This window comes from Arvicola amphibius, chromosome 12 (genome assembly GCF_903992535.2).
Source record: "Arvicola amphibius chromosome 12, mArvAmp1.2, whole genome shotgun sequence".
Taxonomy (NCBI): domain Eukaryota; kingdom Metazoa; phylum Chordata; class Mammalia; order Rodentia; family Cricetidae; genus Arvicola; species Arvicola amphibius.
The window spans coordinates 60,761,079-60,782,907 of record NC_052058.2 but is presented as its reverse complement, the minus strand read 5'-3'; the positions used below and the strand labels follow the sequence as shown (position 1 = coordinate 60,782,907).

At 36.6% G+C, this 21,829-nt stretch overlaps 1 protein-coding gene across 3 annotated transcripts in view; it reads right to left on the bottom strand.

Moving 5' to 3' along the window:
• Positions 1-21,829, bottom strand: part of Rabgap1l (RAB GTPase activating protein 1 like) — a 639,610-nt gene that overhangs the window by 511,407 nt on the left and 106,374 nt on the right. For all 3 annotated transcript variants that reach the window (XM_038349609.1, XM_038349603.1, XM_038349604.1), the window contains 2 exons: positions 13,942-14,044; positions 9,471-9,637 (listed from right to left, as the gene is read on the bottom strand). In XM_038349609.1, coding sequence (XP_038205537.1) covers positions 9,471-9,637; positions 13,942-14,044 — 270 coding nt within the window. The remainder of the gene's footprint in view (positions 1-9,470; positions 9,638-13,941; positions 14,045-21,829) is intronic.

Genomic DNA, 21,829 nt, shown 5'->3' with positions numbered 1-21,829 from the left:
CTGGAGAAGCTCTAGAACTGCCGTAAGTTTATAATCCAGCAATGGAGAGCTGCTAAAAGTTTCTGGTAGCCACTGACTTTAGCTACTGAGTGTTTGCTTGGAGGTCTTGCCAAGAGCAGCTAGGAAAACAATTAGTGCCTGTCAGCTGCTGAGAACCTTTGGTCAGGGCTATAATACTACATTTCCTTCTCATGATATCTAAGTTATATTGAGCCAAAGAATCCTCAGCCAATATAGCAGCAATTAGACAGAGATATAAAGAAAATACAAGTTATTTTAACATTAAATCTACACTTAGGAAAGAGCCCATATGAATTAATTTCACCAAGGAGACACTTATTGTTCGGTGAATGATGAGAAAATAGCCAAACAACACTATGTGGTAGATACTATCTTGACTTTACAAATAAAGAAGTAACAGTTCATAAACACAACCAAATGACAGAATAGGGAACTAGTTTCATACCTAGTATCAAATTATTATCATTTCCACTTATTGTCATGTTATAGTCTAAAAAGTGATGATGAAATCAGCTAAACCCTGAAATCACTAACACATAAATTCCTTCACTAATGAAGATGACTGTCAGGAAAAGTCCAGACCTTATGCTGATGATCCTTAGCTTTCAGATGAGACAAGAGGAAATGAAGCCAGTTTCTCCAGCCAATGATATTGCAAATTCAAAATCTCCAGAGCATGTGCTACACATAAAAAGAAACATGTCTTCTGTGTAGGGGCACCCTACCAATCAACAAAACTTTTCTCCCTTGCCATAATTCCTCAGACACAGATAGGGCAAGCCAACTTGAACTTATAGGCCTTGTTCTCATTGATGGCTAAATGTGTGATAAAGCTTTTACTTTAACATTTTCAAATTTAATTTTTTATTTTCTTTAGAAGATCATAGATATGTATTGACAACACTTCCACATCTCTCTTCTCCCTCCAATTCATAAATATATACTCACACAAGTTCATAAATACATATTCACAATTCACACTACTGAGTGCATCCAGTGTTGCTTACGTGTGTGTGTGTGTGTGTGTGTGTGTGTGTGTGTTTAGGGCTGACCACTTGGGACTGGATAAAACACCAAAGATCTCATTCCTGAAGAAAAATGTATCCACCTTTCGCAGCAATCCCTGATTGCCTGATAAAATTTTTAATTTAAAAAAGCCCAATACCATAGTATACCTTCTATTAATTTTGAAAAGAGAGTCTTTGCTTGGTCACAGTAACAGAGCTCAGTGAGGTAGAATAAACCTGCAATTCCAGCTATTCAGGAAGCATTATAATGTAGGAGAATTGTAATGTTTGAGGCTAGCCTATCATCTTAATAAGAGTCACCTATTCAAAATCTTAAAAAACTAAAACTTAGGGCTGGAGAGATGGTTCAGTGGTTAAGAGCATTGCCTGCTCTTCCAAAGGTCCTGAGTTCAATTCCCGGCAACCACATGATGGCTCAAAACCATCTGTAATGAGGTCTGGTGCCCTCTTCAGGCCTGCGGACATACGCACAGACAGAATATTGTATGCAAAATAAATAAATAAATAAATAAATAAATAAATAGTATAAAAAACTAAAACAAACTTTACAAAAACACCAATATACATATTATCTTAAATGTGAACACAGGCTCTACTCTAAGTTTCTACAAGTCTCATAGAAAATGGCATATATTTCCTCAAAGGAGCTTCTCCTATACCCTATGCCATTTTACTGCTGTGGGTCTCTACATCCCTAGAGCACAATACTAGACATTCTTTTCATCTGCATGTATCAATGCATAGTTATATATAATATCTATATATTTCCTTATTAATAACATGGAAATCCAGTAGAGTTTGGAGTTTAGTTTAAACACTATACCATTATTGTAGACACTATACCACATATATCAAAAGTAATCTGTCCTCCAGTTACTCTATGACAGTCACTGAATTATATTCACTGGTGCTCACTAATCCCAATGTCATAAAAGTCTTTAGTAATATTATTAACCCATACTCTAACTTTAAAGTAAGGAAACTTTACTTTCCTTACTAAAGTTTCCTTATTTTATAGTTAGAGAGAAGAAGCCCTGTCAGGGCTTAGTTTTTACTGTCTATTGTGGAGAAGCCCATCTGCTCCACTATATATACACTTTATATTTAAAGTATTTTAAATATTTATATTTATATATATACTTTATATTTAAGCTCTAAGTGTTTATTTCATCTGTTTAAATCCAAAAACATATGACATAAAACAACACATATAATGAGAGGTGATTCTTTTCACAGTCAGTATAAAATTTAGAATATCACTTCAAAACAAATGTTCTAATAAATAAATGTAATTCATTTATTATTAGAGTTGAAACTCTCCATAATAAACATAATAAAAAAGCAGTATGTTTTTCAGAACATTTGTTCAATATGACATCAGATATGCTAACAGATATTATTTCAATTATTCAAACCTTATTGATTTTATTTATGAAATGTCAATTTAGAGCTGAGAAGAGAGTCACTAATGCCTGTAATCTCAGCATTTTGGAAACTGAGGCAGGCAGACTGCCATCAAGTTTGAAGTCACTCTGGGATACAAAATGAGTCCCAGGACAGTTGGAGCTATAGAGTAAAATCCTCTCTCACAAAACAGGAAGAGACAGAGAGGTAGGGATGGGGAGAAATCTGCATTTATTTTATACATGTTATCCTGGTATCAATGTTATTTCATAAATGACTGTATATTGCTATTACTTTAAAGTTAATATCACAAGAGCATCTCTTTTATAACATTAGTTTTTCTGCTTTTTGTTTATTTTTGTTTGCTTTTCTCTTGTGTACCTGCCTTGGACTGTCCCTTGTAATGTATCATATATCTCCAGATAAAGAAAGAATTCAAAAGCCATCCATGTTTTCAGAATTGCTGACTCAGCTACCTTTTAAGAATTAAAATAGAAACCTCACCAAACTACCCAAATCACCTATTTTTTCTGGCAGACTATATCCTCAAATGTGCCTAACTATGAAACAAAACCAATTAATTCACTGAAGTGAATACTGCATTTTGCAAGTTTCTATCTCTATGTGCCTGTTCTTTCACACCTAAAAACAAGTCTGCTTCCATCAATTTTACAGCATTTACAGTGCTTGTTTACCATGTCAAAAGTCTTGGAATGAATCTCCATCATCACATAAAACCAGATACGATATCACACACCTGCAACCCCAGTAGATGTAAGATAGATCAAAAAATCTTAAGAACATCTTCATCTACATAATGAGTTTGAGGCCAGACTGAGCTTCCAAATCTTGCATTAAAAACAAAAACAAAAAATTGATTCTATACATTTGACACTACAAAAAGCATAAATCACTTTTATAGACAGCAATTATTTTTAAAAGAACAGATTTCCAAATGTTGAGCAATGTATTAGAAGCTGGGGAGAGAGTTCAGTTGGTAAACCACCATGAAATCATTAGGACCTTGATCTGATCTCCAGCACCCACATTAAAATGGTGAGCAGGATACTGTACAAGTGTAATCGCACTGCTGTGAAGATGGAGACAGGAGGCTCCCTGGAGAATCCTAGCTGGCCAACATACTGAATTGGCAAGCTCCAAAATCAGCGTGTCTCAAAAATGAAGGTAGAAGTACCTAAGGACAACACCTGAACTAGACATCTAGCCTCAATATGCACACACTTATTTCCTATATGCATGAACATGCACATAAAAGCATGCATGCTCTCAAAATATTGAACAAGCAATAAGATAGGCAAAATTCCATCATTACACATCATTTATATTACTCCATTGCTCACTATATTCAAACAAACTTGCTGTCATACTGTCTTTTAGAAGTAATAAGCCTATTGGTTTTATTTGTTAAATTTTCAGTATACTGAAATAATCTACTTGTTAGAGAGCGGACAGAAGGGACTTTTTATCTCTGTTGTAGGTCACGTGGTAATGTTTTAGTAAACTCAACAACAGAAAGAAAAAAAGAATGGTAACAGAAGGAGAAGAAAAAAGCAAAGATAAAAATTGCATACTTGTTTGAGGATGTGGTTTGTGTGTTGTGCGTATATGTGTCTGTATATCTGTGTATTGAAAGCAAAATGGAGGTTAGAGATGTAACAAGAGCCACTGAGGTCTTACAAATAGTCACTATAGAAAATCTAATTGTAACTCTCCCTGGAAAAGCCATCCTACAACTTAGAATGATTTAATCATTCCCTGAGCTCCTACTCCTATATCCCTTATGCTTAAGAGGTTCAAGTCAGAAAATACTGAAGTTCATCCTGGAATTCTATTCTGCAGTGTAGCCACAAATCCTAATTTGCCACAGTGGAAGGCTCTAAGTGAAAAGGGAATTCCAGGCTGTTATGGTTGAGAAGAGAGGAACAGAATTAATCTGCACCTCTGTTCTATTGCTAGTAATACAACACTTACTAAACATCTCCACCTGGAGGTCCCACAGGCTATTAAATTCAATAAATTCCAAACCTCTACTATTTTCATCAGCTCAATTTTTTTTTTTTTTTTTTTTTTTGGTTTTTCGAGACAGAGTTTCTCTGTGGCTTTGGAGCCTGTCCTGGAACTAGCTCTTGTAGACCAGGCTGGCCTCGAACTCACAGAGATCCGTCTGCCTCTGCCTCCCAAGTGCTGGGATTAAAGGCGTGCGCCACCACCGCCCGGGCTCATCAGCTCAATTTTTTTCTCCTGAAACTCTGTCAAGGAAAAGAGATCAATAGTCACCAAGTCACCTGGAATTGATACTTCAGCGGCTTCTCTCCGCCTGAGAAGTTCCAGAACATGATTTTTAAAAAAACGGATTATCAATTTACCCATATTGCCTCTGACTGAAACAGCTTTCACTGCACTACCAAATTTCAAAATATTGACTTTTTTAAAAGTTGGTTATAAATTTTTCATCTATTCATATATAGTACATTAAAGATTAAGGAAAATCTCCACTAATTTATAACAGACTATATAGAAAACAAAAAACTGGGTAGTCAATTAATATTATTAACAGTGAAGTTATAAACACAGTTCAATAGGAGGGACCTTGCCTAGTATGTCTGAAGCACTGAACTGAATTCCAAAAACAAAAATAGGTTTGTGGGTTAATATCCAGGTCTTTGATTCGATTCCATTGGTCAATGTCTCTGTTTTTATGCCAGTACCAAGCTGTTTTCATTACTGTAGCTCTGTAATAGAGTTTGAAATCAGGGATGGTAATGCCTCCAGAAGTTCCTTTATTGTATAGGATTGTTTTGGCTATCCTAGGTTGTTTTTCCATATAAAGTTGATTATTGTTCTCTCAAGGTCTGTGGAGAATTTTGTTGGGATTTTGATAGGGATTGTGTTGAATTTATAGATTGCCTTTGGTAGAACTGCCATTTTTACTATGTTGATCCTACCCATCCAAGAAAATGGAGATCCTTGCATTTTCTGGTGTCATCTTCAATTTCTTTCTTCAAAGCCTTAAAGTTTTTGTCAAATAGATCTTTCACTTCCTTGGTTAGTGTAACCCCAAGATACTTTATGCTATGTGTGGCTATAGTGAAAGGTGAAGTTTCTGTGATTTCCCTCTCTGCTTATCTATCCTTTGTGTATAGAAGGGCTACTGATTTTTTTGAGTTGATCTTGTATCCTGACACATCACTGAAGGTGTCATTAGTGGACTCTCGCCATAAATAAAGGACATTAAGCCTATAGTTCACAAGCCTAGAGAAGACAAATAACAAGGTGAACCCAAAGAAAAACATAGATAGATCCTCTTGGAAATTGGAAGCAAACAAGATTGCTGGGCAAAAGTTGGAAGCATGGGTGTGGGGGTGAGAGTGGGGTAAGGGGAGAGGGGGAGAGAGAAGGGTAAAGGGAAAGACTGGAGAGTGCTTGGGGGAGTGGGAGGGTGGAGATGGAGGAAGGACAGATATAGGAGCAGGGAAGGAGATATCTACATTAAGGGAGCCATTTTAGGGTTGGCAAGAGACTTGGCTCAAAAGGGGATCCCAGTTGTCCACGGGGATGTCCCCAGCTAGGTCCTTGGGCAGCAGAGTAGAGGGTGCCTGAACTGGCCTTGCCCCACTATCACACTGATGATTATCTCAAATATCACCAAAGAATCTTCATCCAGCGATGGATAGAGATAGAGACAAAGTCCCTCATCAGAGCAATGGACTGAGCCCCCAAGGTCCAGTTGAAGAGCAGAAGGAGGGAGAAGATGAGCAAGGAAGTCAGGACCATGAGGGGTTGGTCCACTCGCTGAGACAGTGTGCCTGTTCTAAAAGGAGCTCACAAAATCCAGCTGGACCAGGACTGAACAAGCATGATCAAACAGGACTCTCTGAATGTGGCTGCCAATGGAGGCAGACTGAGAAGCCATTGATAAAGGCACTGGGATTTGTTTCTACTGCATGTGCTAGATTTTTGGGACCCTAGTCTATTTGGATGCAAAGTTTCCTAGACCTGGATGTGGGGGGGGGGCGCTTGGACTTCCCACAGGGCAGGGTTCCTTGCCCTCTCTTAAGGAGGGAGGGGTAGGGAGGAGGGAGAGTGTAAGAACGGGAGGGGAATGGGAAGAGGGGAGGAAGTGTAAATTTTTGAATGGAAAAATAAATTAAATAAATAAATGAATGAATGAATGAATGAATGATACGAGAATAATCGTTACCATCCACTAAGCAGTTATCAAGTCATAATCCCTGTTCTAAGGACTTTGCATGATTAGCCTCTGCTAATTCTGACATCTCTTTGAGGTGGTATAATTATAGTCCTCATTTCAGACATGAGAGAGAGTTTACCTATGGTTACACAAATGGAAAGTGCACAGTAGTGTGTGTTGGAATACAAACTATACCAGATCTGACTTTCATCTATAATTTGAGAGAATATGAGGAAAGGACATCCCATGTAATTTTGTGTCTTCCCAAGAATCTGAAGCAAACCTATCTGAGGACAGAACTATTTCTGAGACCATCCAATAAATCTAATGTTCTTAGAATAAAAGGAGTTCTGGACATGGAGTGCTAAATCTCTCTGAAACTCAAAATAAACCATTTTCCTTTGAATAAAGTATTCATGCCTACATTCAGATTTTCAAAGGCAATCTTAACTATATCAAATGTCCACCTAATTCCTTTCTTCTACCAATGCTGTCCAATCTATACTAAAATCTCCAAGCTACGACCCACAGCCACAATTGCCCCAGTATCTGGAGTTACAAGAAGATACTCTGGCCTTCTTTGGAGCAGTCTGGCTAGAGGTGAGGATAATAATCTCAGCTCTTACTATGAATAGTCATATAGATATTATTAATTATTCAAGCTTTCTGTATTCCAATACTATGTTTTTACTATTTCTGTTCAAGACAGGTATTTCTGTTGATTAATCAATATTCTATTTTTAACAGGTTTCCATAGGTTTTCTTTAATAGAGATCATACTACTAAAGTTAGAATCCACTTTCTTCAGATTTAAGATGCATTTCAATCAGTTTCACATTTAGAATTGCTGAATGTTACAAGGAACCTAATTTAACCTTTTCACTTCACATGAAACAGTCTTGTGCTATTACTAAGAAAACTCTGATAGAATTTACAATAGCCACATTAACATTAGCAATTTTTAATGATAAAATATTTAGCAATACTCTAATTTGTGTGTGTATGCATGTAGGTGTATATATATATATATATATATATATATATAGAGAGAGAGAGAGAGAGAGAGAGAGAGAGAGAGAGAAAGGGAAGGAGAGACGGGAGGGAGAGAAGAGAGGGCAGGCAGGCAGGCAGAGACAGAGAAACAGAAATTTTATGTGAACACTAAAAGCTAACTTTTCCTAGTTCTCCAGGAGTCAGAATTTATATCATAATTATTGACTGTCATTATAAGAATGACAACCCATTTTCTATACAGTTCCTTTATACAACTTTGAATAATCCTTTGAAAAAAAATGAATTCCTTGACAGTGCTAATAAGCTATCAAAAAGAATAAAAGAAAAGAAGGCAAAAAAGAAGATGGAGAAAAAGTGGGAAATTCCATAAAATACTAAAAGACATTTGGAAGACTGAAGTTTTGAATACTGCTCATATAATGTTCTTTACGATATACTACAAAACTATTCCACAGCAATTAAAAACTGATGAAAACTACGAGCTAAAATAATTTAATGAAAGATAAAAACCACAGTAATTTCAAAGTACCTAACAAATGAGCCCTAACTAAGCTATATCATATTTTTTAATATGAAACTGAATAAATGTCTTCTGTATTTACTTGTTGATTTTACCACATTTCATTTTGAATATTAACAGTTATAAAGCAGACAGTATGATTTTGAAACACTCTTGGCTATCCTAGAACTCATTCTGTAGACCAGGCTGACCTCAAACTCACAGATCTGCCTGCCCCTGCCTCCCAAGTACTGGGATTAAAAGTGAGTGACACCACTGTCTGGCATATTATAAAATTAGGAGAGTAGGTGAACTAATAAAACACACATGAAGGATTTTTACATACTAAAAATAGACATTTTACAAACTAACACTATTAGAATTTACATTATTTTCCAGTTACCTTCTTACTTTATTTTAAAACAGAAATTACATGTTTAGTGCCTTCCAGACAAAACAGGTGGCAGCATACAAAGAACCTGCATGGGTCTAAGCCAGATGGGATCCCAGCCATAAGAAGAAAAGTGGACTGATAAGCAAAGTGAGAAAATTAACTAAAATAAGATTACTCAATGCAAAAAGAGATCACCATTAGATATACTTTGAACTTATTATTTTAACTTTATAAGCATAGAATATTTCCATATCTGTTTATTTTGGGGAAATGATGTTAGGTTTTTGTTATTCTTTGTTTGTTTTGTTTTGTTTGGGGGATAAATGTTTCAAGTAATGTAGATAAAAGCAGAAACTTAGTGTTTTACTGATCAGTATTTCTAGTAAATATGATCATCCTTTACAGGAACTTGATTTCAGGTTTCTTTAGACACATAACTGTGCATTACATAAATGTTACAGTTTTTCAAACATTCCATTGGGTTGACTTTATTTAAAGTCAACTTAATTTTTAAAGGAACTTCACTGATTTTGCTATGGTGTAAGGGAGTGTATTTACATTCAAAATAAAAAGCAGGTGGACTAAGTATATAAAACAGTTGGTAGATAGAGGACTTGCCTGGCATTACCAAGGCCCTAGGTTGGAGCCCTAGCAATGTACAGGTTGTGGTGGCATACATCTATAATCCTAATACTTGAGAAGTGGAAAAAAGTCATCCTTAACTACTTAACCAGTATGAAACCACCCTGAGATACATGCAATCCTGTGAAAAAAGAAAGGATGGACAGATGGACAGATGGAAGGGAGGGAGAAAGGGAAGCAGGGAGGGAGGCAGGGAAGAAGGAAGGAAAATTTAGAGATAACAATGCTCCTACACAAAGAACAAAAACATCCTACCTGCTTTAACCTCATGAAGAAAGTCTCTGTAAAAGTCTTTCTGCTAAAATACCAAAATCTTTCATTTGCAGGATATACACGAACTACTGTCTCCAGGAGAAAGCGAACTGGTTCAACCACCTCTGTGACTACCATATCCACTGCCACAGTCATGTACACCCGTTTATCTGCAACAGAAAATTTCTGGGTTTTATTACTCCTTGATTATTAAAGAAAACAAGATCTCCTGGCTTATACAAGAATTACAGTGCTAGAAAAGCAAATTATCTTCTATATATTTATTTTTAAATATTTTCTAATTATTTACTAAATAAGTAATCAAGTATTACAAGAATGTCTCTCAGTCACAGACTATTATTTTATTATTATTATTATTATTATTCCATAATCAAGTATCTAAATCTCCTGACAGATGTCTTTTTCCATTCTCTAAACAGGATACTTAATATAACAAATAAAGACTGTGGAGAAATTTGAAAATGCCTTGGGTTGCATTTCCAGCAACATAAAATAATTAATTATTAATTAATTAATTGGCAGGAAAGCAGATAAAATGTTGAAGGTAACTTTTACTCTAAAATTATTGGATTTCTTAGAAAATCAAAGATGCATTCTTTCAACCTAGAACAGAAATGGCAGAAAGTGAAAGGTATGTTTGCAAACTAGAGGAGCTGCATAGGCCTCACATTTTAAATCTGTATAATAGAGCACTGCTGATATAAATATCTCCATGTGGTGTGAACTAAGAAAAAATCCTCTGAAGAATTCTCAATACTTTCACTGTTCATAATGCATATATTTTCTTATAAAAATAACTAATTGAGCTGGGGAGATGTCAGTAACAACTCTTGTACACTTGGGTGAAAGGAAAATACCCAGCAAGTATATTAAAAAGCGAGGCAAGTTAGACATACCTAAAGTCCTAGTACTATGGTAGCGCAAGTCAGAAGGATCACTGGGCTTTCTAAATGCCAGCCCAGCTCCAGATTCTGTGAGAATCTCTGTCTCAAGGGAATAAGACAGAGAGTGACAGAAGAACACCCGACATCTTTTACTGGTCTCCATTCACATGGGCACACAGGTATATGCACCGCCCCAGTCACACCTACACCACATAAATCATTATACACATACTCACACAGCAAAAATACCATTACTAAAACTTCAGTGAAATACAACATGCAGTTTTCACATATATATATATATATATATATATATACATATATACACACACATATATGAGTATAAACGCATATATGTATACATGTACACACATTATTTACACATGTAAAAGCAGAAGTATGGAAAGTGTTTTAAGAGATGATAGTGTTATCAGTCATATTTCTACTTACTATTTAAAATATTCAATTTGTTGCAAAACTTGTTATTAAATGTAGACTATTCTAAGCCAGTACCTATTTTTTCCATCATGATAGACTAAAATACGAATTCCATTTTATTTTATTTCCTGCTTGATACTTACTGAGAATTTTGGACTTATGGCCTAATCATACCATACAAATGAATAATCTTTTGTCTCTTAAGTCTGTTTTGTTTTGGTTTTTTAGACAGAGTCTCAGCTGGTCTGAACTTACAGAGATCTGCCTGACTTTGCCTCCCAAATGCTAGAATTTAAGTAATATTCCTTTATGGCCCCAGCCTTCATAAATATCTTTAAAATTTGACTTGTCCTGTTTTTAATTCTAAATTAAAGAAAAATACAAATAGTCAAAGGCATCACTGAGATAAGTGTAAATATTACTAAGTGAAAGTATTTACTAAGGACAAGTATCCCTACCAATTCAAGAGAATTTAAGATTCTCTAGACATTGTACTTCAACTAGAGTATCATAAATGTACAGGATGAAGAAGAGTACATAATATATAAATTTAAATACTCAAAAGGATCTCAGACTAAATTAAAAGCTATTTCGTCTCTAGTGCCTAAAATTTTTTCATAAAAAAAAAAATCAAGCCTTCTTTGGCTTGTGAATTCTGAGTAATATATGATTTTAAAAATGTCCTTTGAAATTTTTAAAAAGTCAAGGCAACATGTTTGTGTAGCATGTTAGATAATTTCAAACAGAAACATCATTTGGAATCTAACAGTATGATATAAATAGCATAAAAAGCTTATTTTAGCAGGCGGTGGTAGCACATCCTTTAATCCCAGCACTTGGGAGGCAGAGTTACACAGAACTCTGAGTTTGAGGTCAGCCAGCCTGGTCTACAGAGGGAGTTCCAGGATAGGCGCCAAAGCTACAAAGAAACCCTGTCTCAAAAAATAAAATAAAATATAAAATAAAATAAAGCTTATTTTAATAAAATAATCTTTTAATTGAGAATAAAATGTACTAAAATAGAAATTTTTCTCAACTTTATATTTTCTTTCTCAGTGGTTATAAGAAATAAGGTTATATGGTGCTACTACAAACCTGTCTCCAAAGTAAACTCTGTAACAATAATTTGATACTAAAATGAATAAGGCTGAATTTTAAAAATTGTTTCTTACTTTCTTATATACGTGTATATGTTCATGTATATGCGTGTTTACATGAGTAGAGGTGTAGTAATATGTATTTTAATAAATAAAGCTTGCCTGAAGTTCAGAGAGTAAAATAGCCACACTGATCAGCCTTACATACCAGGTAGTAGTGACACACATCTTCAATCCCATAACCACACTAGTTTGCCATAGAAAACAAGAGGTAGTGGTGCACACCTTTAATCCCAGCACTAGAGAGGAATCTAAGAAGGGAGGAAACAGCTCTCCAGACACAGTCTCATTCTGAGATTCCTGAAGGCAGGATCACCATTTTTAGACTGAGGTAGAGGTAAGAGACAGTGACTGGCTGTTTTACTTTTCTGACCTTCAGGTTGAAGCCCAATTTCTGTCTCAGGGTTTTTATTAATCGTGCTACATTTAGGAAGAAGAAACATGAGTGTTCATGTGTGTGCATGTGTTTACAAGTTTGTGAGGATGGAGCATATGTCTTCATGTGTGTTTATATGTATGAGAGGATACATGAATGTTCATGTGTGCATGTATATATATGGAGAGGGAGCATGCATGTTCATGTATGTACATGTTTACATGAAGTGAGAGCATATGTGTTCAGTATGTGTGTACATGTTTAGATTTGGGGAGAGCATGTGTGTTCAGTATGGGTGTGTGTGTGTTTACAGGGGAAGCAGGTGTGTGCATGAGTGAGGGGACAGGCAAATTGAGTATCTGAGGTTGTAGGCATGTTTACATGCATGTATGAAAGACAGCATGTGTGTTTAGATGTATGCATATTTACATATGGGAGGAAGGAGCTTATGAGTACATATATATGCATATTTACATGTGTGGGGGAAAGGAAGTCGGTGTGTACATCTGTGTGCATATTTACATGAGGAGAGACAATGAGTGTGTGGAGGTGTGCATGCACATTTGTCATGAGCATGGAGACCAAAAGTTGATGCTGGGAATCTGAGAATCCTTTTTTTGCTGCTGCTTTTGTTTTCTTGAGGCACAGGCTCTCAATCAGATCTAGATCTTCAACATGTCAACTAGCTGGCCAGCTTCCTCCAGAGATGCTGTCTCCTCCTTCTAAGGCTGGAATTATGGGTGGATTCCCATTCCAAGCACTTACTTGGATACTGGGGATCCGAATTACTGTTCCCTTCCATGCTGAGGAAGTAAATGCTTTAACTGCTGAGATATCTTCCTAGCCCAAGGTTCAGTTTCATATAAACATTTTTTGCTATGTTTTAATTGTAACATACTTTGTTTAAACATAGTAATCAAATGCATGTACTTAGTGGAACTAGTGAACACCCACTCTCTTTACAGACAACAAAGAATAGCTATAATTTTAATGTTCTTCACAAGAACAGCATATTTCCTATGAGCAATCATTGATGCTTCTTGTCTTTAGCCGAAAGTCAAATATGGGTATAAACTAAATAACATAAAATTAAAGATGAAACAAGTTGATTGTTATATTCTGAACATACATATTTAACTGAATTAAAAATAACTCATTTCAGTAAAACTGTAAATCAAGTAAAACTTTAAAATTTAGTTTAAGCAGATCAAAGATCTAAGATCTAGATGAAGTAATTAATAAAAATATAAGTAATCTATAATGCTTAGTTAAAATGGTAAACAAGGATATGTAAATTTCTAAAATTTGTTTGCTTACATATTCCATCACTCTCATCCAAATAAAACAACTAACTTTAAAGCAATATTTAAATCACGAAGTCAAATGTCTTCCACATAATCTAATAAAACTAATCAACATGGTTTTTAAAGTTATTCTTTTAACTTATGAATTTTTTCTCCAGAAAAACATGAAAAATATGAAAAGGAACTTCATAAATATTCACCATGATTCTGAGAAGTACTTTCTAAAAGTGTAATAAAACAATATTACTCACAATAAAATTTAGAAATAATAAAAAAAAATTAAAGGAAAGTCACCTTTTGGAGTTTCTTCATTAAGTGCTAGAAATATTGGTGCATTGGGGTTCCACATCCCTGTGATGACATAAGCTCTCCCATCATAGCTCTTTCCCATGGACTCCTAGAAAAGTTCAGACAGGAATCATAGGCAGTATGCACAAGGAAAATTATCACACTTTAAAATTATACCCTTAATCAATTTAATATATTAAAATGTATATCTACACTCAAATAGAAGTTTACATTTTAATGTAAATTTTCCCATACAAAAGCATTTCTTTGAGTATTGTTATATTCTAGCTATCTTCAAACACAGGTTCAGCATACACACATGTACTTCTTGCATGAAAAGAATCATACCTATTCATGCTGAGTCATAAAAACATAAAGTTGTAAAGGTATATTAAATATGATATTTTGTTTGAGGTCAAAATATCTATATATAAAAGACCACAATATAAAATTACCTGAAGTTCAATTAATAATAAAATACACCCACTCACAATTATCTACAGAAAGACTCAACCATAGAAGGGAAAAGTAGTAATGTTACTTTTTTACAGGAATATCTTCAAACTTCAAACTTAATAATTTTCTAGTATTTATAAATCAATAAGAAATCACAATGGAGAGTTTATTTCTAATCAACAAATGTAGCTTTATCTTGCTTTCCTCTTCTTCCATCACTCTTACTTCCTCCTCCCCAACCCGGCTCTCTTTACCCTCTTCCTTCCTCCTACCTTCCTTCCAAATCAGTTTTTCTGTTCTCTCCTAATCCCCTCTATTTTAATGTTTTCACTTAATCAGCTCTTGACTATTGAAAACAAGGCCATCAATGAGTTTTCATATATGATGCAGAGAAAGCAGGCCAAAATGGTGGCTTGTGGAAACACCCACAGAAGCATGATTAACATGTGCCAAGACACACGAATGCTATCTACAAAACTTTCCATTTTTGAATTTCCTTGTACTATGAACAGTGAAAAAAGGAACCAGACCAAAACAAAGAAAACTTTTTTCCATTCCTCACAGACATTTCTCTAAATTCCTATAAAACTGGATCAGTCACTAGATTATTATATTCTAATATATCTATCAATTTTAGTTGAATTGTATAAGACCAAGAATCTTGCATTCCAGAGATGAAGTACAATTAAATTTTGCATTTAATTGTAAAGGAACCACACTAAGCAACTCCACCCTAAAAAATATCCGTAAGTTCACTCTCTCCCTCATACATCACAACGCATACGCAGATACATGCACGTGCACGCAAAGTCCTCTAGCTCTTCACTATCCACACTAACTAGTCCCCATTTAGTACAGGAATGAGTTTCTTACCTAAAAGATGCCAGCTATTTCTGTATGCTTCAATGTTTCCTGTGCTTGAGTACAGAAAAATGAACTAGAGTAATAATCTTTCTTTCAATGAACAAGTACAGAAATTAGGTAGTCAGCCACGGAAGTTTAAGGATTTCAGTAAGAACTGAAGCTGTGACAAGCCACATATAACGTAGCAAAAGAAATTATGAAGTGAAAATATAAAGGACAGATTTAGTTGTACTAGGAAACTGTTAAAGACATGAGAAAGAGTGAAGGAAAGAGACACTAAAACCCATTTTTAAGCTGCTAGGTCTGCTTGTGCAGAACTACAATCCCAAATTCATAAATAAAGGAGGGATTCTGAGTTACAGCCAAGCTTAGGTTATACAACAATATGCTCTCAAAAAAAACTTTAAAATTATATACTGTCCAGACAAAAAACAGAGGTAGATGAAAGGAAAAAAAGGAGATCCACGAGACAAAGATGGTATGGGGGAGAGGGGCAGCACTTTATCACACACATACAGACAAACTGCTTCACGAAACTTTACCTCCATGTTTTGGACATACATACACATTCCAAATATACTGATTACAATATAAAATGTGCCTTTTAATCTAATGTCAACATATGGTTAATTATAAAGATCCACATACTATGGAGTAACTCTAATAAATTGTGGTCCAGCTTCACGTAATATATATGTACTGCAGCTCCACAGAAACATATATTACTGAGTTTTCTGTCTTTCATAGTATTTTGCTGTTAGGCTTTTCCTGAGTTAAAACTGTATCAAGAGATATGGTTAAAACCACTTACTTCCTACCCTACAATTTCCCTGATCAAAAAATTCTCATTATTAGTGGAAAATTGAGTCTCTGTTACTTGTACTCTTCAGTCTTCCAAAAACACTAGAATTTTGTTGCATACTATTTTATTATGCACATATGTATGTGTGTGCATATATATGCATATATATATGTATATACAAATATGAATGAAACTATATGTTTATGATCTTAGTCTGTTACATTAACAGGACCTGGGAGACAAGTCTCTGGATGCATCTGTAAGGGCAAGTCCAAAGAAAAATGAAGTGAGAGAACACCTACCCTGAATGTGTGAGACATAGTCCATGGCCCAGAGACCAGGGTTTGGTGGAAGAGGGAGAAGGGTGCTGGCATATCCTCCTTTTGCTTCCTGGTCTTCCCAGATATGAGGAATCCAACCTGAATGATATTCCCACTTTGAACGTACCTATCATGACTTCCCTGCTATCAAAGACTGTACCCTCTTCAACTACGAATCAAGAAATCCTACTTCCCTTACATTGCTTTTCATCTTGTATTCTGTTATAGCAATGAGAAAACAACAAAAACACTATCATCTTTAAGTATGACTTTCCCTTTTGTGAAGCTTTTAAACTACAATAAAAGGTTTGATAAAGTTTCAATTCACCTAATTGAAATATGCCTATGGAAGAAAAGTCATTATTAGTTAAAAATAGTTCAGCACACCCAAAAGATAAGTACCACTATTGCACCACTGGGAACATCTTGCTGGGTGGACTGTTGTTATAGTTTGTCAGTTCAACAAATGGGTAGAACTACAGATTACTTTTCTCTTCTGGCATCTTGCATAATTGAACTTTAGGCCCATATAATGCAAGAGAATTCATGCCTGGTACCATAAACCTAGCCATCCACCCATGAGTGGAAAATTCACAGATCCTAAAGGAAAAATTATTACTATCATTTTTCTAAATCAATATAACTTCTAACTGTATTCTAAGCATTTCTTGTTATACCTACAGATAAGTGTAACTCTCATTCCTCATTAAAGAAGTATGCTCAGAGACTGTTTTTCACTTCCCAGACACCCACACATGAATAATCATACAAGGAGGAAGGACAGAGATGAGAGCAAAAAAAGAAATATCTTGATTGAAAGAGCCATTATAGAGTTAGCAAGAAACCTGGCTCTAGAAAAATTGCCAGGAATCCACAAAAATGACCCCAGCTGAAACCCTAAGCAATGGGGGAGAGGAGGCCCAATCTGGAGTTGCCCTGAAGTCAGACTGATGAATATCTTAAACATTACCATATAACCTTCATCCAGCCACTGATGGGAACAGAAGCAGAGACCCGCATCAAAACACTGGACTGAGCTCCCAAAGTCCAGTTGAAATGTGGAAGATATGAAAATATGAACAAGGGATCAAGTCCATGATAGGGACACCCACTGAAACAGTCTACCTGAGTTAATGGGAGCTCACTCCAGCCAGACTGGGAAGGAACAAGCATAGGACCAAACTAGTCCCTCTGAATGTGGTTGACAGTTGCATAGCTGGGGCAGACTTGGGGAGCACTGGCAGTGGCACCAGGATTTATTCCTACTACATGTACTGGCTTTTTTGGAAAACTATTCTCTTTGGATGATACCTTGCTCAGTATAGATATAGGAGGGAGGGCCTTGGACCTTACACAAAGCAATGTGCTTACCCTCTCTGAGGAATGGATGGGTGGGGTGGGAGGGTAGGTAGAGGGAATGGAAGGAGGGGCGGGAGTGGGAACTTGGATTGGTATATATAATGAAAAAGGTAGTTTGTTTTCTTTTTAAAACAAAAAAAAACAAAACAAAATTATAACACTGCTTGACCAATGTCTTAGGCATATCCCTAGCTAGCTCTTACATCTTAAATTAACCCATTTCTCGTATTCTATATATTACCATGAGGCTCATGGTTTGTTACTTCTTGCTTCTTGTGTGGCTACATGACGTCTGCCTGACTCTGCCTTCTTTTTCCCTGCATTCAGTTTAGTTTTCCCACCAACTTATATTCTGTCCTGCCATAGGCCAAAGAACCTGCTATATTAACTAATGGAAATAAAACATATTCATAGCATAAAGAGAGGAATCCCATACCAAAGAAGCTTCTTATTACAACAAAGACTACAACAAATATCCACGACTGGTCAAAATGCAGAGAACAAATGACCATGGAGTGTCAGCCCCAACTGAAATATCTACAACACAACCCCTACAGCCAAAGCTCATAGAATATCAAGAAAAATGAAGAGAAAAGATTCTAAGAGCCAGAGGACCAATTGGCAGGACAAATAAACAACATCCATGAAAACTCAGCACTATTGTTGCCTAAAAAGAGAATTTAATAATGACCATATCGCTGAACATGTCATTGGAGTTGGAGGAAAATTCATAAGGCCCTATTCCTAGATGAAGAACAATAGGCAGTCAATGCTTGCTATGAGAGAGAAAATTCACTATTTTCCATGGATGAATCAACTGATTCATTATCAAATATAAAGTGATCATCTCTAAACTTATATACATATCAATAACACTAAATGAACACTAAACAAGTCATAAAGTTGTGACTATATACGTGTGTATGTATGTAAGTAGCAATAACAATTACAGAAGAGATCATGAATCCAAGAAAAAGTGGAGAAAGGGGAGCAAAGGGGTAGGTATGATGTAAATTCAGTTTACTCAAGTATAAAAATCTAAAAATAAATTTTTAATTATATTATTCACTATGAATAAAACTGGTAAATGTATAAATGTATGTATAAAAAGTATTAAATGTAATTTGCATGCCTCTCAAAATCTGTTAAAGTAAATGAAGTGGCAGAAAACTTGATTGCAGTTTCACATGACATTTGGGTATGTCATAGGAGCAAAAGTATTAACAACTTACTCAGAAAAGCAAAACCAAAAGTATTTAGTCAAAGTTGCAAAAAGTGTAACTGGTACTTATTACAAAGAATAATTTGCCAATAACCAAAACCTCCTCATCAGTTTCAATATGAGGTACTGAGTTCCTTGTTACTAGACAAAAATCTAGCCAAGGGTCAGTAACTAACTATTAAGATATGAAGACAACAGATAACAGTAAACCACAACTACTGATAATTAAAAATGCAAAGTCTAGCACTACCCAACTATTTGTTGTGCAGGTAAGGAATATGGGCACTGTCAAGGCCATTGATAATGATAACTCAAATGTGGGATTAAATTACACAGATGTGATTAAGGAGTCTCAGAAGTTCACACCAGTTCTATAACTCTATAATCTCATTTTAGGTTTTTGGGGGAAACTCTCTAATAATGATTCATTTTACATTCTATAAGACCATATCTAGAACCTAGTATCTTAACACTTTTTCTAATACCTAGAACTCTCAAAATGACCCCCCAAAGAATTCTAATGGCACCAAAATACTATGACTTACTTTAGGAAACCAACATTCATTACTGATGTGTTGTAGAGAAGGGTAAATGAGAGATGGATCAATATCTAATTTATGCTTACACATTTGATATAATTGGTTGTCCTCACCTGACGTGTCTAAACAGTACTTCCTCTCTATGTATATGGCACATGAGGGGGTTTGAAAGAAAACAGACCCCAAAGAGAGTGGTACAATTAGGAGGTGTGACACAATTAGGAGGTGTGTTCTTGTAGGAGGAAGTGTGTCACTGTGGAGGCAGGTTTTGAGGTCTCATATCTATTCAAGTCACACCCATTGAAAACAGATCACTTGCTATTGTTTGTAGGGATCAAGATTAAGAACCCTCAGCTCCTTCTTTAGCATCATGTCTGCCTGCATGCTGCCTTGCTTCCTGCCAATGACAATAATGGACTAAACCTCTGAATTATAAGTCACCCAAATTAAATGTTTTCCTTCCTGTTATACTTCTGCTGGCCTTACCTGTCACCTGGGTACCCTGTCCCTTTAAGAGACAAACTTAGCCCACCTCCAATCTCCCTCTTTCTGCCAAAACAAGCTGGTCTTGAACCTCCTAACCTCTCCTTGCTCTCTTTCTGTCCATCCTTCTTCTGAAGAGGCAACCTCTGTCTCTCCCTTCCTCCTTCTCTCCTCTCCAACCCTCTTCTTCCTTTCCTCCCTCCCTCTCTCCCTCCCTCTCTCTCTCCTCCATAATACTCTTGCTCTTATACCCCACCCAATACACACTAAATAAACTCTATACCCAAGCTCTCTCCCCATGGCATATTTGGTGTCTCCCACCCGCTGGGATTTCCCACCCACCAAGGGACCTACCAGGGTCATAAATCTCTCACTGGTATAATGAACTCCACAGGCTCTCCCTTCCAGCTGAGGACTGCTCAGAGTTCCTATAACCTTTAACGCTTCTTTTCTTATTTATTTTTTATTAAAAATTTCTGCCTCCTCCCTGCCTCCCATTTCCCTCTCCCTCCCCCCACTCCCCTTCCTCTCCCTCTCCAGTCCGAGGAGCAGTAAGGGTTCCCTGCCCTGTGGGAAGTCCAAGGTCCTCCCCCCTCCATCCAGGTCTAGGAAGGTGAGCATCCAAACAGGCTAGGCCCCCCCCAAAGCCAGTACATGCAGTAGGATCAAAACCCAATGCCATTGTCCTTGGCTTCTCAGCAGCCCTCATTGTCTGCCATGTTCATGGAGTCCTATTTAAAAAACAATGACATCTTGAATTTTGCATGCAAATGGACGGAAATAGAAAACACTATCCTGAGTGAGGTAACCCAGAACCAAAAAGATGAATATGGGATGTACTCACTCATAATTGGTTTCTAGCCAAAAATAAAGGACACTGAGCTTATAATTCGTGATCCTAGAGAAGCTAAATAAGAAGGTGAACCCTTTAACGCTTCTTATAGGGTCTCTTTTCCAACTCAAAATCGCTGAAATTCTACACCCAACATCTACACATCAACAGAAAGAGAGCAAGGAGATGTGTGAGGTTCCTCTCACACATCTGGCCATGCCTCTGTGAGTGTGCAATCACTTGGCAGTGGTTTCCCCCCTCCCCTTCCTCCCGTGTAAAAAGACCCAGTATTGGTCAACCACTTGCCTATCATGCATCATGATTAAACCGCTAACTCAGGCCCTGACTCCACGTGATGACGGAGGGGTTTAGTTTGAGCCCACCAGTTCTCATGGCCTCTGGACTTTGTAAGAGACACTACAAGGCCAGCCTGAGCAACAATCCATGCTGAACCTCTGGGACGCTGGAATTCAGTCTCTAGGCCTTCTTTCCTCACTCATGGAGACTGCGCCTCCAGCCTCAGGTATCAAGCTACAGAAACTGCCTATCATCAGCTTACATTCTGCCAGTGATAGCCAGTTGGAAATGCAGCCTCCTTTCTCTAAGTTTGTCTGTCGGCCTTTGGTTCCTGGCGTGTAAGAATCCTGGACCTGGACCTGTTACCAGCCTACTTCCCAACTCTCTGTCTGCTGGAACAACTGGTAAGATCCCCTTGTGGTCGCAGTCATCTTTTGCTAGCAATCATCTTTGGCACTTAGCACAAGCAAGGCTCTTGGACTTTGCTCTAACTCTGTACTCATTGAGTGGTACATTCATTTTTCAGGCCCAGAGACCCTATCATCACCTGAACAGTTGGTGCCTTTGCTTCTCATATATTTGGATCCTTTTCAGAATCTGATTCCCCACTCAGCCTAGTTCTTCTTGGGCTACTGTCCTTTCTCGGGGCCCCTGAATGAGTAACAGTCTGAGCCAGTTGTGTATTTTTCTGCCTCACCCAAGGAAAACGGGCTGACAAAA